This window comes from Oncorhynchus nerka, linkage group LG11, assembly GCF_034236695.1.
Source record: "Oncorhynchus nerka isolate Pitt River linkage group LG11, Oner_Uvic_2.0, whole genome shotgun sequence".
NCBI classification, from domain to species: Eukaryota; Metazoa; Chordata; class Actinopteri; order Salmoniformes; family Salmonidae; genus Oncorhynchus; species Oncorhynchus nerka.
The window spans coordinates 67527959-67544227 of NC_088406.1; the positions used below are offsets into that span (position 1 = coordinate 67527959).

The following is a 16269-nucleotide window of genomic DNA, read 5'->3' on the forward strand; positions in this document are numbered from 1 at the left end:
CTGTCCTGTTATTTATTTATTGTATTTTTTTCCCAAGTACCTAAACGTCTTCACCAATGTCAACTAAATCGAAGCATTCATTATATCGATCTATTACGTTATTCTACTGAGCTAGGGTATAGTTAGTATTCTGGGGCAACATAATGGCAAAAGAGAAGCTACATTGTATCTAATTATAAACAAGTTGATTAATAGCATACCAAAACGTCGGACGTTATAAGTTGAAACCTATCTATATCAGGCAACAAAAAATAAAACCCTGCACCCCCTGTCAAAAAAATCGTTCTGCAGTCTTTGACTGTAGCAAATAGCGCATTTTCTATATGAACTATAGGGTTAGGGTTGGGAGTGGGCTTCAGAATGTCTTTTTTTCTTCATGAGCATGGCCTTATTTCTATTACAGCATATTGGATGACTTTCATTCATATTCCATTCACCCAGTTCAATGTAACATTGATAGGTTTAGGCTACTACATGATACTCAAATGTTCCCTATACCCATTATGAGGTTGCTACCACCTAGCCTATGAATGAAAGTTTACAAAGTAGGTGTACACAGGTCGACAGAATTATTTGAGGTGACAGACAGTTACACATGGACAGACAGTGAGTGACACATTTAATACCGCCTTGCACACTCTTCCCTGCATCTAGCTGATCTAATGTGTAATCATTCGTCCAACAGTTGCAAACGAGAGTTTCCATTGGACAAATTCAGGTATGTTTATCCCCGTTTCGTTCCATTTGCTTCCGTTTAAGAAACGTTTTTCAACAGAATGGTCAGAATGAATACACCCCGTATCACCAGTAAACACAGTTCACTTTCATAGCGGCCAAGTTGTATTCCATTAGAAAACAGTGTGTTTTAATCAATGATTTGATTGCGTAAATATATTTAGTAGTCTTGTCTAAAAAGGATAACTTTTTTACTATTTAAAAAAAAAGAAATTAAAGTCCTCCCCTTCCTCCTCTGAGGAACCTCCACTGGTGTGATGAGGTCAGATGTGATGTATACTAGTCTCAATGAAAGTCTTAGAATGAAAAGTCCCATTTTGTGTTAAAGTGTGTGTTAAAGTGTTAAATACACCAACATACACCTGTCTCAACTACAAATCTGTATGATAAACTACATTTATTTTCTCATTAAGTGTCTTTGGAAAGAAATTAAGTAGTTGAATGGCATTTGTGAACATCATATATCCAACGCAGTACAAACACAATATGTAACAGACTTTTTAGACTTATAAATGTCTGGATGCAATATTCTACCTAGGAATATTCAACACTATTACTCTCATTATTCCAAATGCATCAGCTGACAAAAATGACAATTCATGTTTGTCTTTAATTCAGGGTTTGAGTGGTATGGTTACTTTCTATGTTATAGAGTGGAATGGTTTTCTATTGGTGTGTCCTGAGGTAGCTCCTCTCTGAGAATCTCTTCCCACAGTGTGTACAGGCGAACAGCCACTCTCCCGTGTGGACCTTGAGGTGCATCTTCAGCTGGTGCTGGCTGGAGAATCTCTTCTCACAATGGGGTCAGCTGGAGGATTTCTCCCTTGTGTGGACTCTCTGGTGCCTCTTCAGGTTGCCAGCATGGGCAAAGTGCATGTGACACTGGGTACAGCTGAAGGGTTCCTCCTCATTGTGGACACCCCTATGCCTGATAAGGTTACTCAGGAAGGAGAAGCTCTTGTAACACAGCTTACACTTGAAGGGCCTCTCCTTGGTGTGAACGGTCTGGTGTTGCTTCACATAGTTTGCCTCAGAGAAGCGCTTCCCACACGTGGGACAGGCATACGGTTTGTCGGCGTCCGTCCTAACGCATTGCTTCCCACGTTGTGACCCAGAGGAGGTAGAAGCAGGAGCCACCACCCTCAGGTCGTTAGTCTTTGAGCTCCCTCCTTGACCTCTAGCCATTGTTTGGGTGTTGTTGAGATTGGGTGCCGTGTTATAGGCTAGGTACCTCTTGTGGTGAACACCCATCCTGACCTTGTCTGTATTGGTGGGGTAACCATGAGGTAACTGAGGAAGGCTAGACCCAGGCCTCCTATGAACCCAGTCATTAGGCATTAGATGAGACCCTGAAGGAGAAGACAGACTTCCTGTTAGACTACCCCCAAGGGGTTCACTCACCACTGTTTGTGAAGGCTGAAGCCCAGGGTGACCTTCTCTGTTCATCATGGACACTGTGGTGTTTGTATCATAGGAACAGGAAGGTCTATCTCTATCTCTATCAGCCCCAGGCCCTGCTTCATCCCTGCACTGAGACTGTGGAGAGAAGGGTCTGGGCTGCAGACTGGATCCCTGACTGGACCCTCTGTCTCTCTGATGACCACCAGTATTGAGGTTATTCAATCCACCTGTCCACTGGTTGTCTTCTGTGTGGTGGTGGAGTCTCTGTCCCTCGGGGTTGGGTCCTGGTTCCGACTCGGGAAGGAAGAGCGACGGCTCCTGATCCAGGGTACTGATCCGGGGCCAGGGTGTGTTCCCAGCCGCCTCAGAGGTCCAGTGTCTCCAGCCAGCAACACCGGATATCAGCAGGTCCTCATGGACAGCAGACTGTAAACACAAATTGTACAGAAAAGCATAAAAGTTTATGTAAGAAACTCTGCTGTACACACAGAAACACGATATTATAAAATGTAAAACCACTGTGATTGAAGTACCTAACAATATGGAGCCTAAAACTATTCCGTATGTGTTGAATCAAGAATGAAGTATAATGTTCTGGTTAGACTGAGATAAGGGAAACTCAGTCCCTGCAATGATACAAAAATAACCAAGTCAGTCAGCACAGAGTCAATTTTGTATTTAATTTCACAAAATGATCATACACTAAGACAACTTGAAGTATAGTACTTTTATTGCACAAAACGATACGTGACAAATATAATAACTTTTTCACTATGGTAACACTTGACCTTTTCTGTAAATCTGGTACCCCACTTTAAATTATTATTTTTTGAATACATTGGAAAAGGCTCAACATGACATAACACACAACTTCACATAAAGTAAACATTAATTAAGGCACCATAATTATCTCACTATAAAACACCAGTATCAACCTAAAGGGGGAAAATGTGTCACTCTTCATCAGTGAAGCATTTGTACAGACACCATCACACCAACCATCACCATATCATCTACTCTGCCTCCTCATATTCATTTTTTTTCAGTTCACCTCATCCAGTTCCCTCCTACATCCAAAACCAACAGAAATAACTACAAACATACTATCTAGTACTACATAACATGTTACTATACTCTATACATGGGCCATGTGCATTTTCTGCTGATGTATCCTAAGGTAGCTCCTCTCGGAGAACCTCTTCCCGCAGTGCATACAGGCGAACGGCCTCTCTCCCGTGTGGACCTTCAGGTGCATCTTCAGTTGGTGCTGGTGGGAGAACCTCTTCTCACACTGGGGGCAGCTGAAAGGTTTCTCCCCTGTGTGGACCCTCTGGTGTCTCTTCAGGTGGTGCTGATGGGAGAACCTCTTCTCACACAGTTGGCAGCCGAATGGTTTCTCCCCCGTGTGCATCCTCTGGTGGATTTCCACCTGTTTGGGGAAACTGAAGGCTTTCCCACAGAATGAACACGGGAAGCGCTTCTCTTTTCCACCGGATCTACTGATAACGTCACTACTAATGTCATTTGTCAATGGGCTGGTGCTGCCATTTAGTTTTGAGGCACTGGCATTGTCTGAGGTCTGGTTTAACATTAGGAAAGTGTGAGGAGGATGAAGGCCAGGGAGTGTCTGTGTTGTCGCAGGGTCCATGTTCCAGTTGATAGATCCTATAGAAGGCAGGCTGAAGGCAGCACCTGTTAGGGGGTTAACCTGAGGCATCAGTCTCTCTGAATCACAACTATTGGAGCAGGACGGAGCATCCCTACCCGAGTCTGTGTCTGTTCTCTCCCGCCTCATATGGACACCTCCCCGTCCCCGCAGACCAAATCTACGCCTCTCCCTGGTCACAGCCAGTCTGTTGTCATGGAGACTAAGATTGGTTGTTGTTTTGTGTCCCACTATCTGTTTCTGGTTAACAGTGTTGTTCCCCAGCCCAGAGTTGAGGACGCTGTCCCATCCACTGACCTCCACTATGTCACCTCTGGTCCTGGCCTGCTCAGTGATGTTGTTCCCTGGGCGCTTGACTGCACTGGTCTGGGTCTGGGAATCCAAGATGGGAGCCCAGTCTCCTCTGTTAGCCTCCAGCCAACCACCTGCAGGAAGAGGGTACAAAATAGACTTTACATGGCATAGAAAACTTTACGTATGTTGTTTTTTTACCTGGTCAATCACCTGGTTATACATTATATACATTATAATGTGTGTTTTTATATGTAAACATAAATTGTATTTATGAATGAAGAAAAAAAAGAATAGCCAGGTGCATCACTATTCCCAGTGTAGATCTATTACTGTATGTAGGCTATATGTATTTCTCCCTTACCTTGCTCCCCCATCTTTAGTCCACTCGGCAGGTCAATACTATCTGGTCCGTCTTCTATTGTCTCCTCTTTGACCAGCAGCAGATCAGGCTTCCAATCCTCCATGTCTACTGGCTGTAAGAGATACAGAGTGAGAGGATATTGGATCAAGAAATCTGATATGAGCACCCTGCTATGGAGCATTTTCTGATTGGGCAATTAGGGATTGCTGTGAGTACTATGCAAACAGGTCAATTTATTTGATACTATGCAAACGTGTTAGTTGATTTGATTACTTGACACTCTTTAACAGTTTGATCATTTAAAAGGCATGGTCCCACACTTAAGACAAAATTCATCAAGACCTCATTAGTTCATTTGATTACTTGACAGTTGAGATGGATTTTTTTTTTATACCCAAATTTCGTGGTATCCAATTGGTAGTTACAGTCTTGTCTCATTGCTGCAACTCCCTTATGGACATGGGAGTGGTGAAGGTCGAGAGCCGTGTGTCCTCCGAAACACAACCCAACCAACCTGCACTGCTTCTTGACACAATGCCCATTTAACCCGGAAGCCAGCCGCACCAATGTGTTGGACGAAACACTGTGCAGCTGACAACCGTGTCAGCATGTACTTTGCCTGGCCCGCCACAGGAGTCGCTAGGACAAGGACATCCCTGTCGGCCAAACCCTCCCCTAACCTGGACGACACCGGGCCAATTGTGCGCCGCCCCATGGGTCTCCCGGTCGCGGCCGACTGCGACAGACTCTGGACTCGAACCCAGGATCTCTAGTGGGAAAGCTAGCACTGCCATGCAGTGCCTTAGACAACTGCGCCACTCTGAAGAGATGTTTGTGCATTTCTAATAACCAATTTCTGTGTTCATACAAGTGACTGGCTGAACAAATCCTCACTGTCAGTATCTGCAATTTGGCAGTACACTCAGAACTTTGTTTTGAGAACGAAAGGATATCTCAGTTTCAAGGTCTCAGCTTGTACAGAAGAAGCCTCGTGAGGTATTTGTCTGTCACATGCATGAACCAAACGTTAATGAGGAATTAATTATGAATGATGAATAAGCTAAATCATGCTAATATAACTTGCCTGCATAAATATTTAAGACAACTAACGGGACTGCCCCGGTAGAGCTCACTTCAGACTGATACCTTATGCATCTAAGTTTGACTGACCTCTCAGCATGCTGGTAATAAACAATGATTAATTTAAGATTGACTTTGAGTGTCCCATGTGTAGAATTTCCATGACATACTTTAATGGTTTGACAATTCAAAGGCATGGTGCCACACGTAAGACACAATTATTAAAACCTGGGCCTGTATCCACAAAGTCTCAGAGTAGGATTGCTGATCTAGGATCCTTCCATATAAATCTTATTAACTATGCTCTAAAAGACTAAACTGATCCTAGATCAGCACTCATACTCTGAGTGGCTTTGTGGCTATGCCGCTGACCTAAAACCATTCAGACAGTAGTTCAGTGGGCTCACCTCAGTGAGACTGTGTGTGGTCCTGTGCTGCTCAGCTGGTTCCTCTGTGGGTTCAGGAGGTGTAGTCTGGTTGTCCTCCATGACCATGGTCCCCTCAGGGTTCCCCAGACCCTCCTCCCACCCCTCCTCCTTCACCAGCAGCACCTCTGGACCCTCCTCCTCCTGGATGAGAGGTGATACAGATTACACAGACATACACTCCCTCAGGTATGTACACACAGATAATAAACACACTTTCAACATGGAGGGTTTACCCATCCCCACTACATTTGAGTCCTGTACTGTAGTTACAGAATGACTTCATTGTTTTTAAACCCATCATGGTGGACATAAATATGATGTGGGTAAAAATAAGTCAGCTATGATAAGTCAAAAGTCAGACAAACCTGACAAAACTATTCTGATGTGTACAGTAGGTGTTTGTTGGTGTGTGGGTATCACAGAAGTTTGGTGGCACCTTAATTGGGGAGAACGGGCTTGTGTTAATGACTTGAGCGGAATAGGTGGAATGGTATAAAATACATCAAACACATGGTTTCCAGGTGTTTGACGTCATTCCATTTGCCATTCTCCTCTCAGCAGTCTGCTGTGGTAGGTATATGTAGGTATATTTAGTAGGTGCAAAATGTATATTGGGTAAAACGTCATGTTTATGCAGAATATGGTGAGATCAGAAGTGATGTATACTAAAGAGTCTCAATGACAGTCTTGGAATGAAAAGTCACATTTTGTGTTTATTAAACATAAACGAGTTCTAAATACACCATATGAAAACCACACATACACATGTCACAGGAACAAATCTGTATTTACTCGATAAACTGCATTTCTTTTCTCATTAAAAGTGTCTTGGGAATTTTTGGGTAGTTGAAAGGAGGTAATGGATTTAACATCAAATGTACGGTACAAACACAATATGAAACTGACTCATTAGGCTTATATATGCCTTATATATCACACAATGTCTGGATACTATATTATACCAAGGAATATTCAACACTGAAATCTGTTACTCTCATTATTCCTTGTTCAGCCTCATGCTTCAACACTCTTAGTTATTGCGGAAATTGACCCACTACTGCTGTTTACTTTGTGCATCGAAGTCAGAGATCATCAACTAGATTCAGCTGTGGGCCGATATCTTTCTTGCAGATGGTCAAGGGGCCGGAACATAATTATAATTTGTAGACTGAAAATTGAAGGCAAGAAGCCCAAACAGATATAATATTTGACAAAAATATAATAATTTCAAAACTTGCTTAAATTTGTATACGATCACATATCTTTCTATTAAACATGGGAAAACTCAGGAACAGATTTCCAAAATGAAAATCAATTGGAACTGATTTGCTGGTGTTTTATGTCCAACAACAAAAACAAATACGAATGTATTCGTTTTAAATTGCTTAGATAACTGAACCGCGAGCCGCCAGTTGGTGAACACGGATCTACATCATCTCGCTGAGTCTACCTTTACGTAGTGTTGAATATTCTACCCAGGAATATTCAACACTGAAATCTGTTACTCTTGTTAATCCAAATGCATCTGTGGATCTTTTCTGCTGACAACAATGACAATTAATGGTAGTTTTTAATGCAGGAGGTGATCAACACTTCAGAAGCTATAGAGTGGAATGGTTTTTCTTCTGGTGTATCTTGAGGTAGCTCCTCTCTGAGAACCTCTTCCCACATTGTGTACAGGCGAACGGCCTCTCTCCTGTGTGGACCTTCAGGTGCGTCTTCAGCAGGTGCTGACGGGAGAACCTCTTATCACACTGAGGGCAGCTGAAGGGTTTCTCCCCTGTGTGGACCTTCTGGTGCCTCTTCAGGCTGCCAGACTGGGCGAAGCGCATGTGACACTGGGGGCAGCTGTATGGTTTCTCTCCTGTGTGGACCCTCTGGTGGATCTCCACCTTCTGGGCGCAGCTGAAGCCTTTGTTACAGAACATGCAGAGGAACCGTTTCTCTTTACTATTGCCTGATGTGGCTCCCCCTCCCTGAGTCTGGGCTCCAGTCCTGTCGTTTGAGTTCAATACCTGATCGAAAAGGATACGCCCGTGTGAATCAGAAGGCCCCATCGACGTGGACACTAAGCTTTCCCTGTAATCTAAGAAATCTCTGCCCTGTGAGTGTCCATCGCCTAGGTGACTATCTGCATTCCATGTGGGAGGAGTGTCGCCCTCCACTTTCACGGTCACTTCATCTACAACTAGACCCTTCCTTTTCTTATCTAGGCACCCTTCAGAGTACACACTACTACTGTACCGATTCCAGTCTCCTCTAGATTGATCAGTCTGTGTCTCTAAACCCAAGGGCATGTTGCCAGGGTCCATCTCTGTAGTGTAAGAACAACACGGATCATCGCCAGCATTTAACACATCACCTGAATCTGGATTGGAATGAACCGTCCTCGGGCTCGGGTTACTGTAAAGTAAATATTCTGACCTTGGAGCAGGAGGACACCCCAGTCCCCCAAGCCCCAGTCTCTCCGAGTCTGACCTGTGGTCAGATCCTGTGTGTAAAAGCCTTTGTGTTACTGTTAAAGTCTCTGTGTTGGTCTCTGACTTGAGGACGGTGTTCAGCGTTCCACTGACCTCCGTGATGCTGTGTCGGGTCCTGGGCTGCGCTGGGGCGGGGTCCTCCGTGGCTACAGGGAGCGCTCCAGTCCCTCCAGTCTTGATGTCTCTGCTGTGCCGTGGGTCTTCTTCTACTTCAGACCTATCCAGCTTGACCCCAGGACTTTCAGCCTCTGCAGACTGACACAAGAAGAGAGGAGGCTATTGGATAACAATGTCATAGGGAAGTCTCACAAGCTCCTCTATGGCAGATAAATTAGGATGTACATGTAAGCAAGTAAATAGCTGAGGGAGCCTTTCTGAAATAAACTGGCCACATTTGATGTACTGTAATTTTGATGTAATACTATTACACTAACCTCTATCATGATAACATGCTGGGTTGAGGTTCCACTCCCCTCATCAACAGTGATTGGTTGGTCATCTCTCCATGTATTATGTCCCGCTGGCTTCACAAAGCTCCTGTGGCCTCCAGTGAGATTTCCTTCACCTGAGAGAGTGATTGGGGGAAAAGAGGTGGTTAAATTAGGTACTGTCAATGCTTACCTCTATGTTGTAGACTATTGACAGTTTTAACAAGATTTAGAATTGGCAAGGATGTAAGGTAACACTTCTCATAACTTATTGATATACTATTTATTGATGTATGTATTATGTTCCATGTATCACATTGTTGAGTAAATAATAGGAAATGCAGTAAATCAAGAATCTGGTTAGAATATGATGGATAAGTAATCAGGGGAATTATTGCATACTGTCCAAAAACTGACCAAGACCAAATTCTGGGTAACACATCTGAACACATGTACAGAGGGGAATGGGGCTACTGTACTGAGCTATATATGAACATCACAGGAGGTTGGTGGCAGCTTAATTGGGGAGGACGGGCTCGTGGTAATGGCTGGAGCAGAATGGTATCAATGTGTTTGATGTCATTCCATTTGCACCGTTCCAGACATTATAATGAGCCATCCTCCCCTCAGCAGCCTCCACTGATTTACCTCTTGCGATTCCTCTGTATCGGTCGAGGATCTTGACACTACTGGGACGACTGGCGACGACGCGCTCTCGCATTGTCCTCTCGGCGCGCTCCCGTGCCGTCTTCAGTTCCAGTAGCTGTAGTTTCCTCCGCAATGCCCTGTTTTCTTTCTGGCTTTGAGTTATTTCCAAACGAAACACTGCATAGTCGTCATCTACGAGTTTACATATATCTGCCACGGCTGCATTCGCTAGCACCTCCATAATGGAGGCAATTTGAGTGTGAAAAACCATACAGTTAGCCATTGTTAGCTAACGTTAGCAGCTAGCGTTACCAAGATAACGTAAATCGAACAAGTCCCTTTTCCAACGCGAATTAAAGACTACAGGGGGTGAGTATGTAATGTTGTTAAGTTCAATTAGTCATATTTTGAGTTCCATGGTGTTAATAAACGTATAATTAACGACAATAAAAACGCTAACGTGGAAATTGTTCCTGGTCACTGTTCACTTCCGTTTACTTCTTCTTTTCTATGAAGTTTAACGGCGGTTGACATCCAATTTGTTGCATTACCGCCACCTACTAGACTGCAGTACAACTCCCTTATACTTTGCTTGAAAAATAAAAATGTAAGAAATAAATACCCTATCATCTAACTTTATAATTTCAAAATTGTATACTCCACTAATTAACTGTATTTATTCCTACCTCAAGCCATCATCAACTTTTTTTTTAAGTTTTTTTTTTTTAGCCCTTTTTCTCCCCAATTTCGTGGTATCCAAATGTTTAGTAGCTACTATCTTGAGTCCCATACGGGCTCGGGAGAGACTGAAAGTCATGCGTCCTCCGATACACAACCCAACCAATTTGTCCTCTTCAATAATTTATTTTGGACGCACTGTGCCCCTCCCCCACTAATTTCAGTGTGGTGCTCAGCAGCCTTAGCCAGCACTTGCATCACACTCAGATCGACCTCATTCCATTTCAGATTCACATGTACACTACATGACCAAAAGTATGCTCGTCGAACATTTTATTCCAAAATCATGGGCATTAATATGGAGTTGGTCCCCCCTTTTCTGCTATAACAGCCTCCACTCTTCTGGGAAGGCTTTCCACTAAATGGTGGAACATTGCTGCGGGAACTTGCTTTCTTCCATTCAGCCACAAGAGCATTAGTGAGGTTGGGCGATTAGGCCTGGCTCGCAGTCAGCGTTCCAATTCATCCCAAAGGTGTTCGATGGGGTTGAGGTCAGGGTACTGTGCAGGCCAGCCAAGTTCTTCCACACTGATCTTGACAAACCCTTTCTGTACCTCGCTTTGAGCACGGAGGCATTGTCATGATGAAACAGGAAAGGGCCTTCCCCAAACTGTTGCCACAATGTTGGAGGCACAGAATCTTCTAGAATGGGCTCCTGAGTGGCACAGTGGTCTAAGGCACTGCATATCAGTGCAAGAGGCGTCACTACAGTCCCTGTTTCGAATCCAGGCTGTGTCACATCCGGTCGTGATTGGGAGTCCCATAGGGCAGTGCACAATTGGTCCAGCATCGTCCGGGTTTGGCCGGGGTAGGCCATCATTGTAAATAGGAATTTGTTCTTAACTGACTTGCCTAGTTAAATAAAGGTTAGATAAAAAATAAAATTAGAATATCATTGTTTTCTGGGCCTAGCCAGAACCATGAAAAACAGCCCCAGACCATTATTCCTCCTCCACCAAACTTTACAATTCCACTGCTCCAAAGTCCAAAGGCAGCGCGCTTTACACCACTCCAGCCTACGCCTGGCATTGCACATGGTGATCTTAGGCTTGAATGCAGCTGCTCGGCCATGGAAACACATTTCATGAAGCTCCCGAAGAACAGTTATTCTGCTGACGTTGCTTCCAGAGGCTGTTTGGAACTCTGTAGTGAGTGTTGCAACCAAGGACAGGCAATTTTTACGCACTTCAGCACTCGGCGGTCCCGTTCTGTGAGCCTGTGTGGCCTACCATTTCGAATCTGAGCTGTTCTTGCTCCTAGATGTTTCCACTTCACAATAACAGCACTTACAGTTGACCGGGGCAGCTCTAGCAGGGCAGAAATTTGACGAACAGACTTGTTGGAAAGGTGGTATCCTGTGACGGTGCCACATTGAAAGTCATTGAGCTCTTCAGTAAGGCCATCCTACTGCCAATGTTTGTCTATAGTGATTGCATGGGTGTGTGCTCAATTTTATACACCTGTTAGCAACGGGTGTGGCTGAAATGGCCGAATCCACTAATTTGAAGGGGTTTCAAATACTGTTGTGTATACAGTGCCTATGGAAAGTATTTAGACCCCTAGACTTTTTCCACATTTTGTTAAAGTTACAGCCTTATTCTAAAATTGATTACATTTAAAAAAAAATCCTCATCAATCTACACACAATACCCATGATGAAAACAGGTTTTTAGAATTTTTTGCACATTTATAAAAATTTAAAAAACTGATACCTTATTTACATAAGTATTCAGACCCTTTGCTATGAGACTCGAAATTGAGATCAGGTGCATCCTGTTTCCATTGATCATCATTGAGATGTTTCTACAACTTGATTGGAGTCCACCTGTGGTATATTCAATTGATTGGACATGATTTCCGAAGGCACAGACCTGTCTATATAGTATATATAAGGTTCCACAGTTGACAGTGCATGTCAGAGCAAAAACCAAGCCATGAGGTCAAAGGAATTGTCCTTAGAGCTCTGAGACAGGTTTGTATCGAGGCACAGATCTAGGGAAGGGTACCATAACATTTCTGCAGCATTGAAAGTCCCCAAGACCTCCATCATTCTTAAATGGAAGAAGTATGGAATCACCAAGACTCTTCCTAGAGCTGGCCACCTCGGCCAAACTGAGCAATCCGGGAGACAGGCCTTGGTCGGGGAGGTGACCAAGAACCCGATGAAGACTCTGATAGAACTCCAGCGTTACTCTGTGGAGACGGGAAGTATGGAATCACCAAGACTCTTCCTCCCGTCTCCACAGAGGAACGCTGGAGTTCTATCAGAGTGACCATGGGGTTCTTGGTCACCTCCCCGACCAAGGCCTGTAGGGGGGGAATGTTTTATCCAAGGCTGTGACGTAACAAAATGTGGGAAAAGTCAAGGGGTCTTAATACGTTCCAAATACACTATTTGCAGCTTTTGCTTTGGGAACGCCTACTCTGAAGTGCGCGTGTGCAATAACTCAAAACGCCCTTGCACTCCTAAAACACACTTTTCCCCCCAACATTGGCAAAGGGTAAAGTCTGCCAAACTTAGTCCACTCTCTTCCTAACATATTATAGTTGGAAAGCAGAAAACTGTATTGAGATCAAATGTTTAATTGATGAGAAAATGAACAGAATGTCGGCCAAAATCCATCTTGCTCCTTTTTCTCCTACTGCTGGCCACTAGGCTTGCTCTCGTCACCATATTTAGTAGTGAGTGGCTACAGCAAACAGATGCTTCACATTTATACATCTGGTGAAATATCCGGCTCATTGTTCGATCTGTGACAATATGTTCGAAAGAAGTCAAGGAAACCAAATTTTAGTCTAAATGATAAACAAGCAAATTAAAAGACAACACAATTTCTCATCAACAGATTTGATGACCTATTTTTAGTACATAAAGGAACAGGTGCCACCTGATTATGCCAAATAAATTTGGGGGTAAGGGGTGTTATAAAGGTGTTATATAAAAGAGGGACATTGTATTTGTTATGAATAGAACAAAATAAAAACCAAATTTAAAGGGTGAATATAGTGTTAGACTTAAATGACAGAGTTATGGCAATGCCAGCACACCAAACAACAAGTCTGTATCATGTGAGAAAGACAGCATGCCCAGATGCTCAACTGAGGGACTTAGTAATCAACAACAAAAAAACTCTCTAAGACACTTCACATGATGACTATAATATGTCAGCTAAAGGATAGTTCCCAGACATCCCCTGTGTACATCTCAAGCTACACTGCTACGATTTCTCCCCATTGTGGACACTCCTATGTCTGATAAGGTTACTCAGGAAGGAGAAGCTCTTGTAACATTGTTTGCACTTGAAGGGCCTCTCCTTGGTGTGAATGGTCTGGTGCTGCTTCACATATTTTGCCTTAGCAAAATTCTTCCCACATGTGGGGCATACAGCTTGTCTGCATCTGTCCTATTGCTCGGCCTTCCACGTTGTGACCCAATGACAGACTGGATCCCTGACTGGAGCCTCTGTCTCTCCGATGACCACCAGGACTGAGGTTGTTCAGTCCACCTGTCCATCGGTTGTGTTCCATGTGGTGGAGTCTCTGTCCTTTGCGTTTGTGTCCTGGTTCTGACTCGGGAAGGAAGAACGACGGCTCCTGACCCAGGATACTGATCCTGGGCAATGGTTTGTGACCAGCCGCCTCAGAGATCCACTCTCTCCCACCAGTAACACTGGATATCAGCAGGTCTTCATGGACTGCAAACAAAGATTGTACAGAAAAGCGTAAAGGTTTATATTAGACACTCTTCTCTGTACACACAGAAACATGACGTGATGTTATAAAATGTTAAACACAGTCAAGCCCATCTCTAACACAGTGATTCAAGTACCTAACAATATGGAGCCCTTAGAGTTTATTATTTAACTAAAATGTCCATATGTGTTGAAACTCAATCCCTGCAATGATACAAAAAGAACCAAGTCAGTCAGCACTGTATTTAATTTCAGCAAAATGGTCATACACTACTTTTATTGCACAAAATGATACATGTGAAAAGTAGAATATTTTTTTCTGACTATATGGTAACACTTGAACTTTTCTGTACAACTTGTACCCTCGCTTTGATTAAGTACATTTTGGAATACTTTGGAAAATGTTCAACAATACACACATCTTTACTCTCACCCCCTTAAAAGATTTAGATGCACTACTGTTCCACTGGATGTCATAAGGTGAATGCACCAATTTGTAAGTCGCTCTGGATAAGAGCGTCTGCTAAATGACTTAAATGTAAATGTAAATGTACTGTTACGGATACAGTTATCCTGTGTGTGTGTATCCTGTGTGTGTTTCTTTTCTCTCCTTCTCCCCTCACAGGTGAAAACCATCACTCCCCAATCAGTCAACAATCAATCATCAATCAGAAGACACACCTCCTCCTATTTCCTACCCTATCACAGTTCCTTCCCCATGGTTTAAAAACCCCATCATTTGTTTGCTCTGGAGCAATCTCTCGCTCAATCTCTAGCTCAATCTCTCTGTAAATGCCATGTCTGTAGGTCTCTGTGTTTCACTCTCGCTTTGTGTCTTAACCTCTCTTTTGTTTAAAGCACCTCCATAGCACTTTGTCATCACCTGTGAGTATTGTTTTTGGTTATGGTGTTTGTGTGTTGCTGGTGGGAAAAGGGGGAAACCAAGACAAGTCGCCCATGGGCATACACTACCCGTAGGTGAACTTTGTTAAACACACTAGTTAGAACTGGGCGGACCACCCACTGTATTTTTGGTTAGTTAGTTAGCTGTTGTTAAAGTAGGCTAGTCTAGCTTAGGGGTGTTTTTGAATATTTATTGTTTCTTTCCTTGGGTCCAGCTCAGCCCCCTTTCCTGCTCCCCCCATTACCGTGTGTTTATAAATAAACCTAGAGTTTGACGGTAGATTTCTGTTGTCGTGGTTATTTCGTGCACACTTTTACTTTGTCACAATAATAATTTGCATGAGTTATGTTACGGGTCTCATTACCATCCCCCCTAGACTGTCGGGCCAAAAGGGATTCGTAACACTACTTTATATCAAGTACACCATGGCACTATTTCCTCATTATAACACACTAGTATCAACCTAAACGGACATAGTTTTACAGACAGCATTACAACAACCATCACCATATCATCTACTCGGCCTCATCATACTCCTTCTTTCCTCAGTTCACCTCATCCAGTTCCCCACTACATCCTAAACCAACAGAATTAACTACAAACTAACTAGTACTACAATACATATTACTATACATGGGCCAGGTGCATTTTCTGCTGGTGTATCCTGAGGTAGTTCCTCTGAGAACCTCTTCCCGCAGGGCGTACAGGCAATCAGCCTTTCTTCCATTTGGACCTTCAGCTGGTGCTGGTGGGAGTACCTCTTCTCACACTTGTGGCAGCAGTATGATATCTCACCTGTGTTACCCTCTGGTGCCTCTTCAGGTTGAACTAGTGGGAGAAACTGGTCCGGCACAGATGGCAGCTGAACGATTTCTCCCCCATATGCATCCTCTGGTGGAGCTCCACCTGTTTGGGGAAACTGAAGACTTTCCCACCGAATGAACACGGGAAGAACTTCTCTTTTCCACCGGATCTACTGATAGCATCACTACTGATGTCATTTGTCAATCGGCTGGTGCTGCCATTTAGTGTTGAGGCACTGGCATTGTCTGAGGTCTGGTTTAACATTAGGGGAGTGTGAGGAGGACAAAGGCCAGGGAGTGTCTGTGTTGTTGCAGGGTCCATATTCCAGTTGATAGATCCTATAGAAGGCAGGCTGAAGGCAGCACCTGTTAGGGGGTTAACCTGAGGCACCATCAGTCTCTCTGAATCACAACTATAGGAGCAGGACGGAGCATCGCTAGGGGAGTCGGTCTGTTCTCTCCCGCCGCATACGGACACCTCCCCGTCCCCGCAGACCAAATCCACACCTCGCCCTGGTCTCATCCAGTCTGTTGTCATGGAGACTAAGTGTGGATGTTGTTTTGTGTTCCACTGTCTGTTTCTGGTTGTGGTTAACAGTGTCGTTCCCCAG

At 43.8% G+C, this 16269-nt stretch overlaps 1 protein-coding gene and 1 long non-coding RNA gene across 3 annotated transcripts; one reads left to right on the forward strand and one right to left on the reverse strand.

Moving 5' to 3' along the window:
• Window positions 1-606: 606 nt before the first annotated feature.
• Window positions 607-9804, reverse strand: LOC115137380 (zinc finger protein 777-like). 2 transcript variants are annotated; one of them, XM_065024859.1, is made up of 7 exons: window positions 9522-9804; window positions 8880-9010; window positions 8539-8700; window positions 5945-6106; window positions 4458-4569; window positions 4100-4227; window positions 607-2562 (listed from the first exon to the last, which is right to left on the reverse strand). In XM_065024859.1, exons 1-7 carry the CDS (start codon window positions 9802-9804, stop codon window positions 1540-1542), a joined length of 2001 nt encoding a protein of 666 aa, XP_064880931.1. In that variant the 3' UTR covers window positions 607-1539. The 2 variants fall into 2 exon arrangements, with proteins under 2 accessions (XP_064880931.1, XP_029529541.1); XM_029673681.2 differs by lacking the exon at window positions 607-2562 and having other exon boundaries at window positions 2798-4227.
• A 4-nt stretch (window positions 9805-9808) lies between these two features.
• On the forward strand, window positions 9809-15134 carry LOC135574054 (uncharacterized). The gene is made up of 2 exons (XR_010465162.1): window positions 9809-9890; window positions 14577-15134. It is a non-coding gene; the product is annotated as an uncharacterized LOC135574054 (long non-coding RNA).
• Window positions 15135-16269: the final 1135 nt, after the last annotated feature.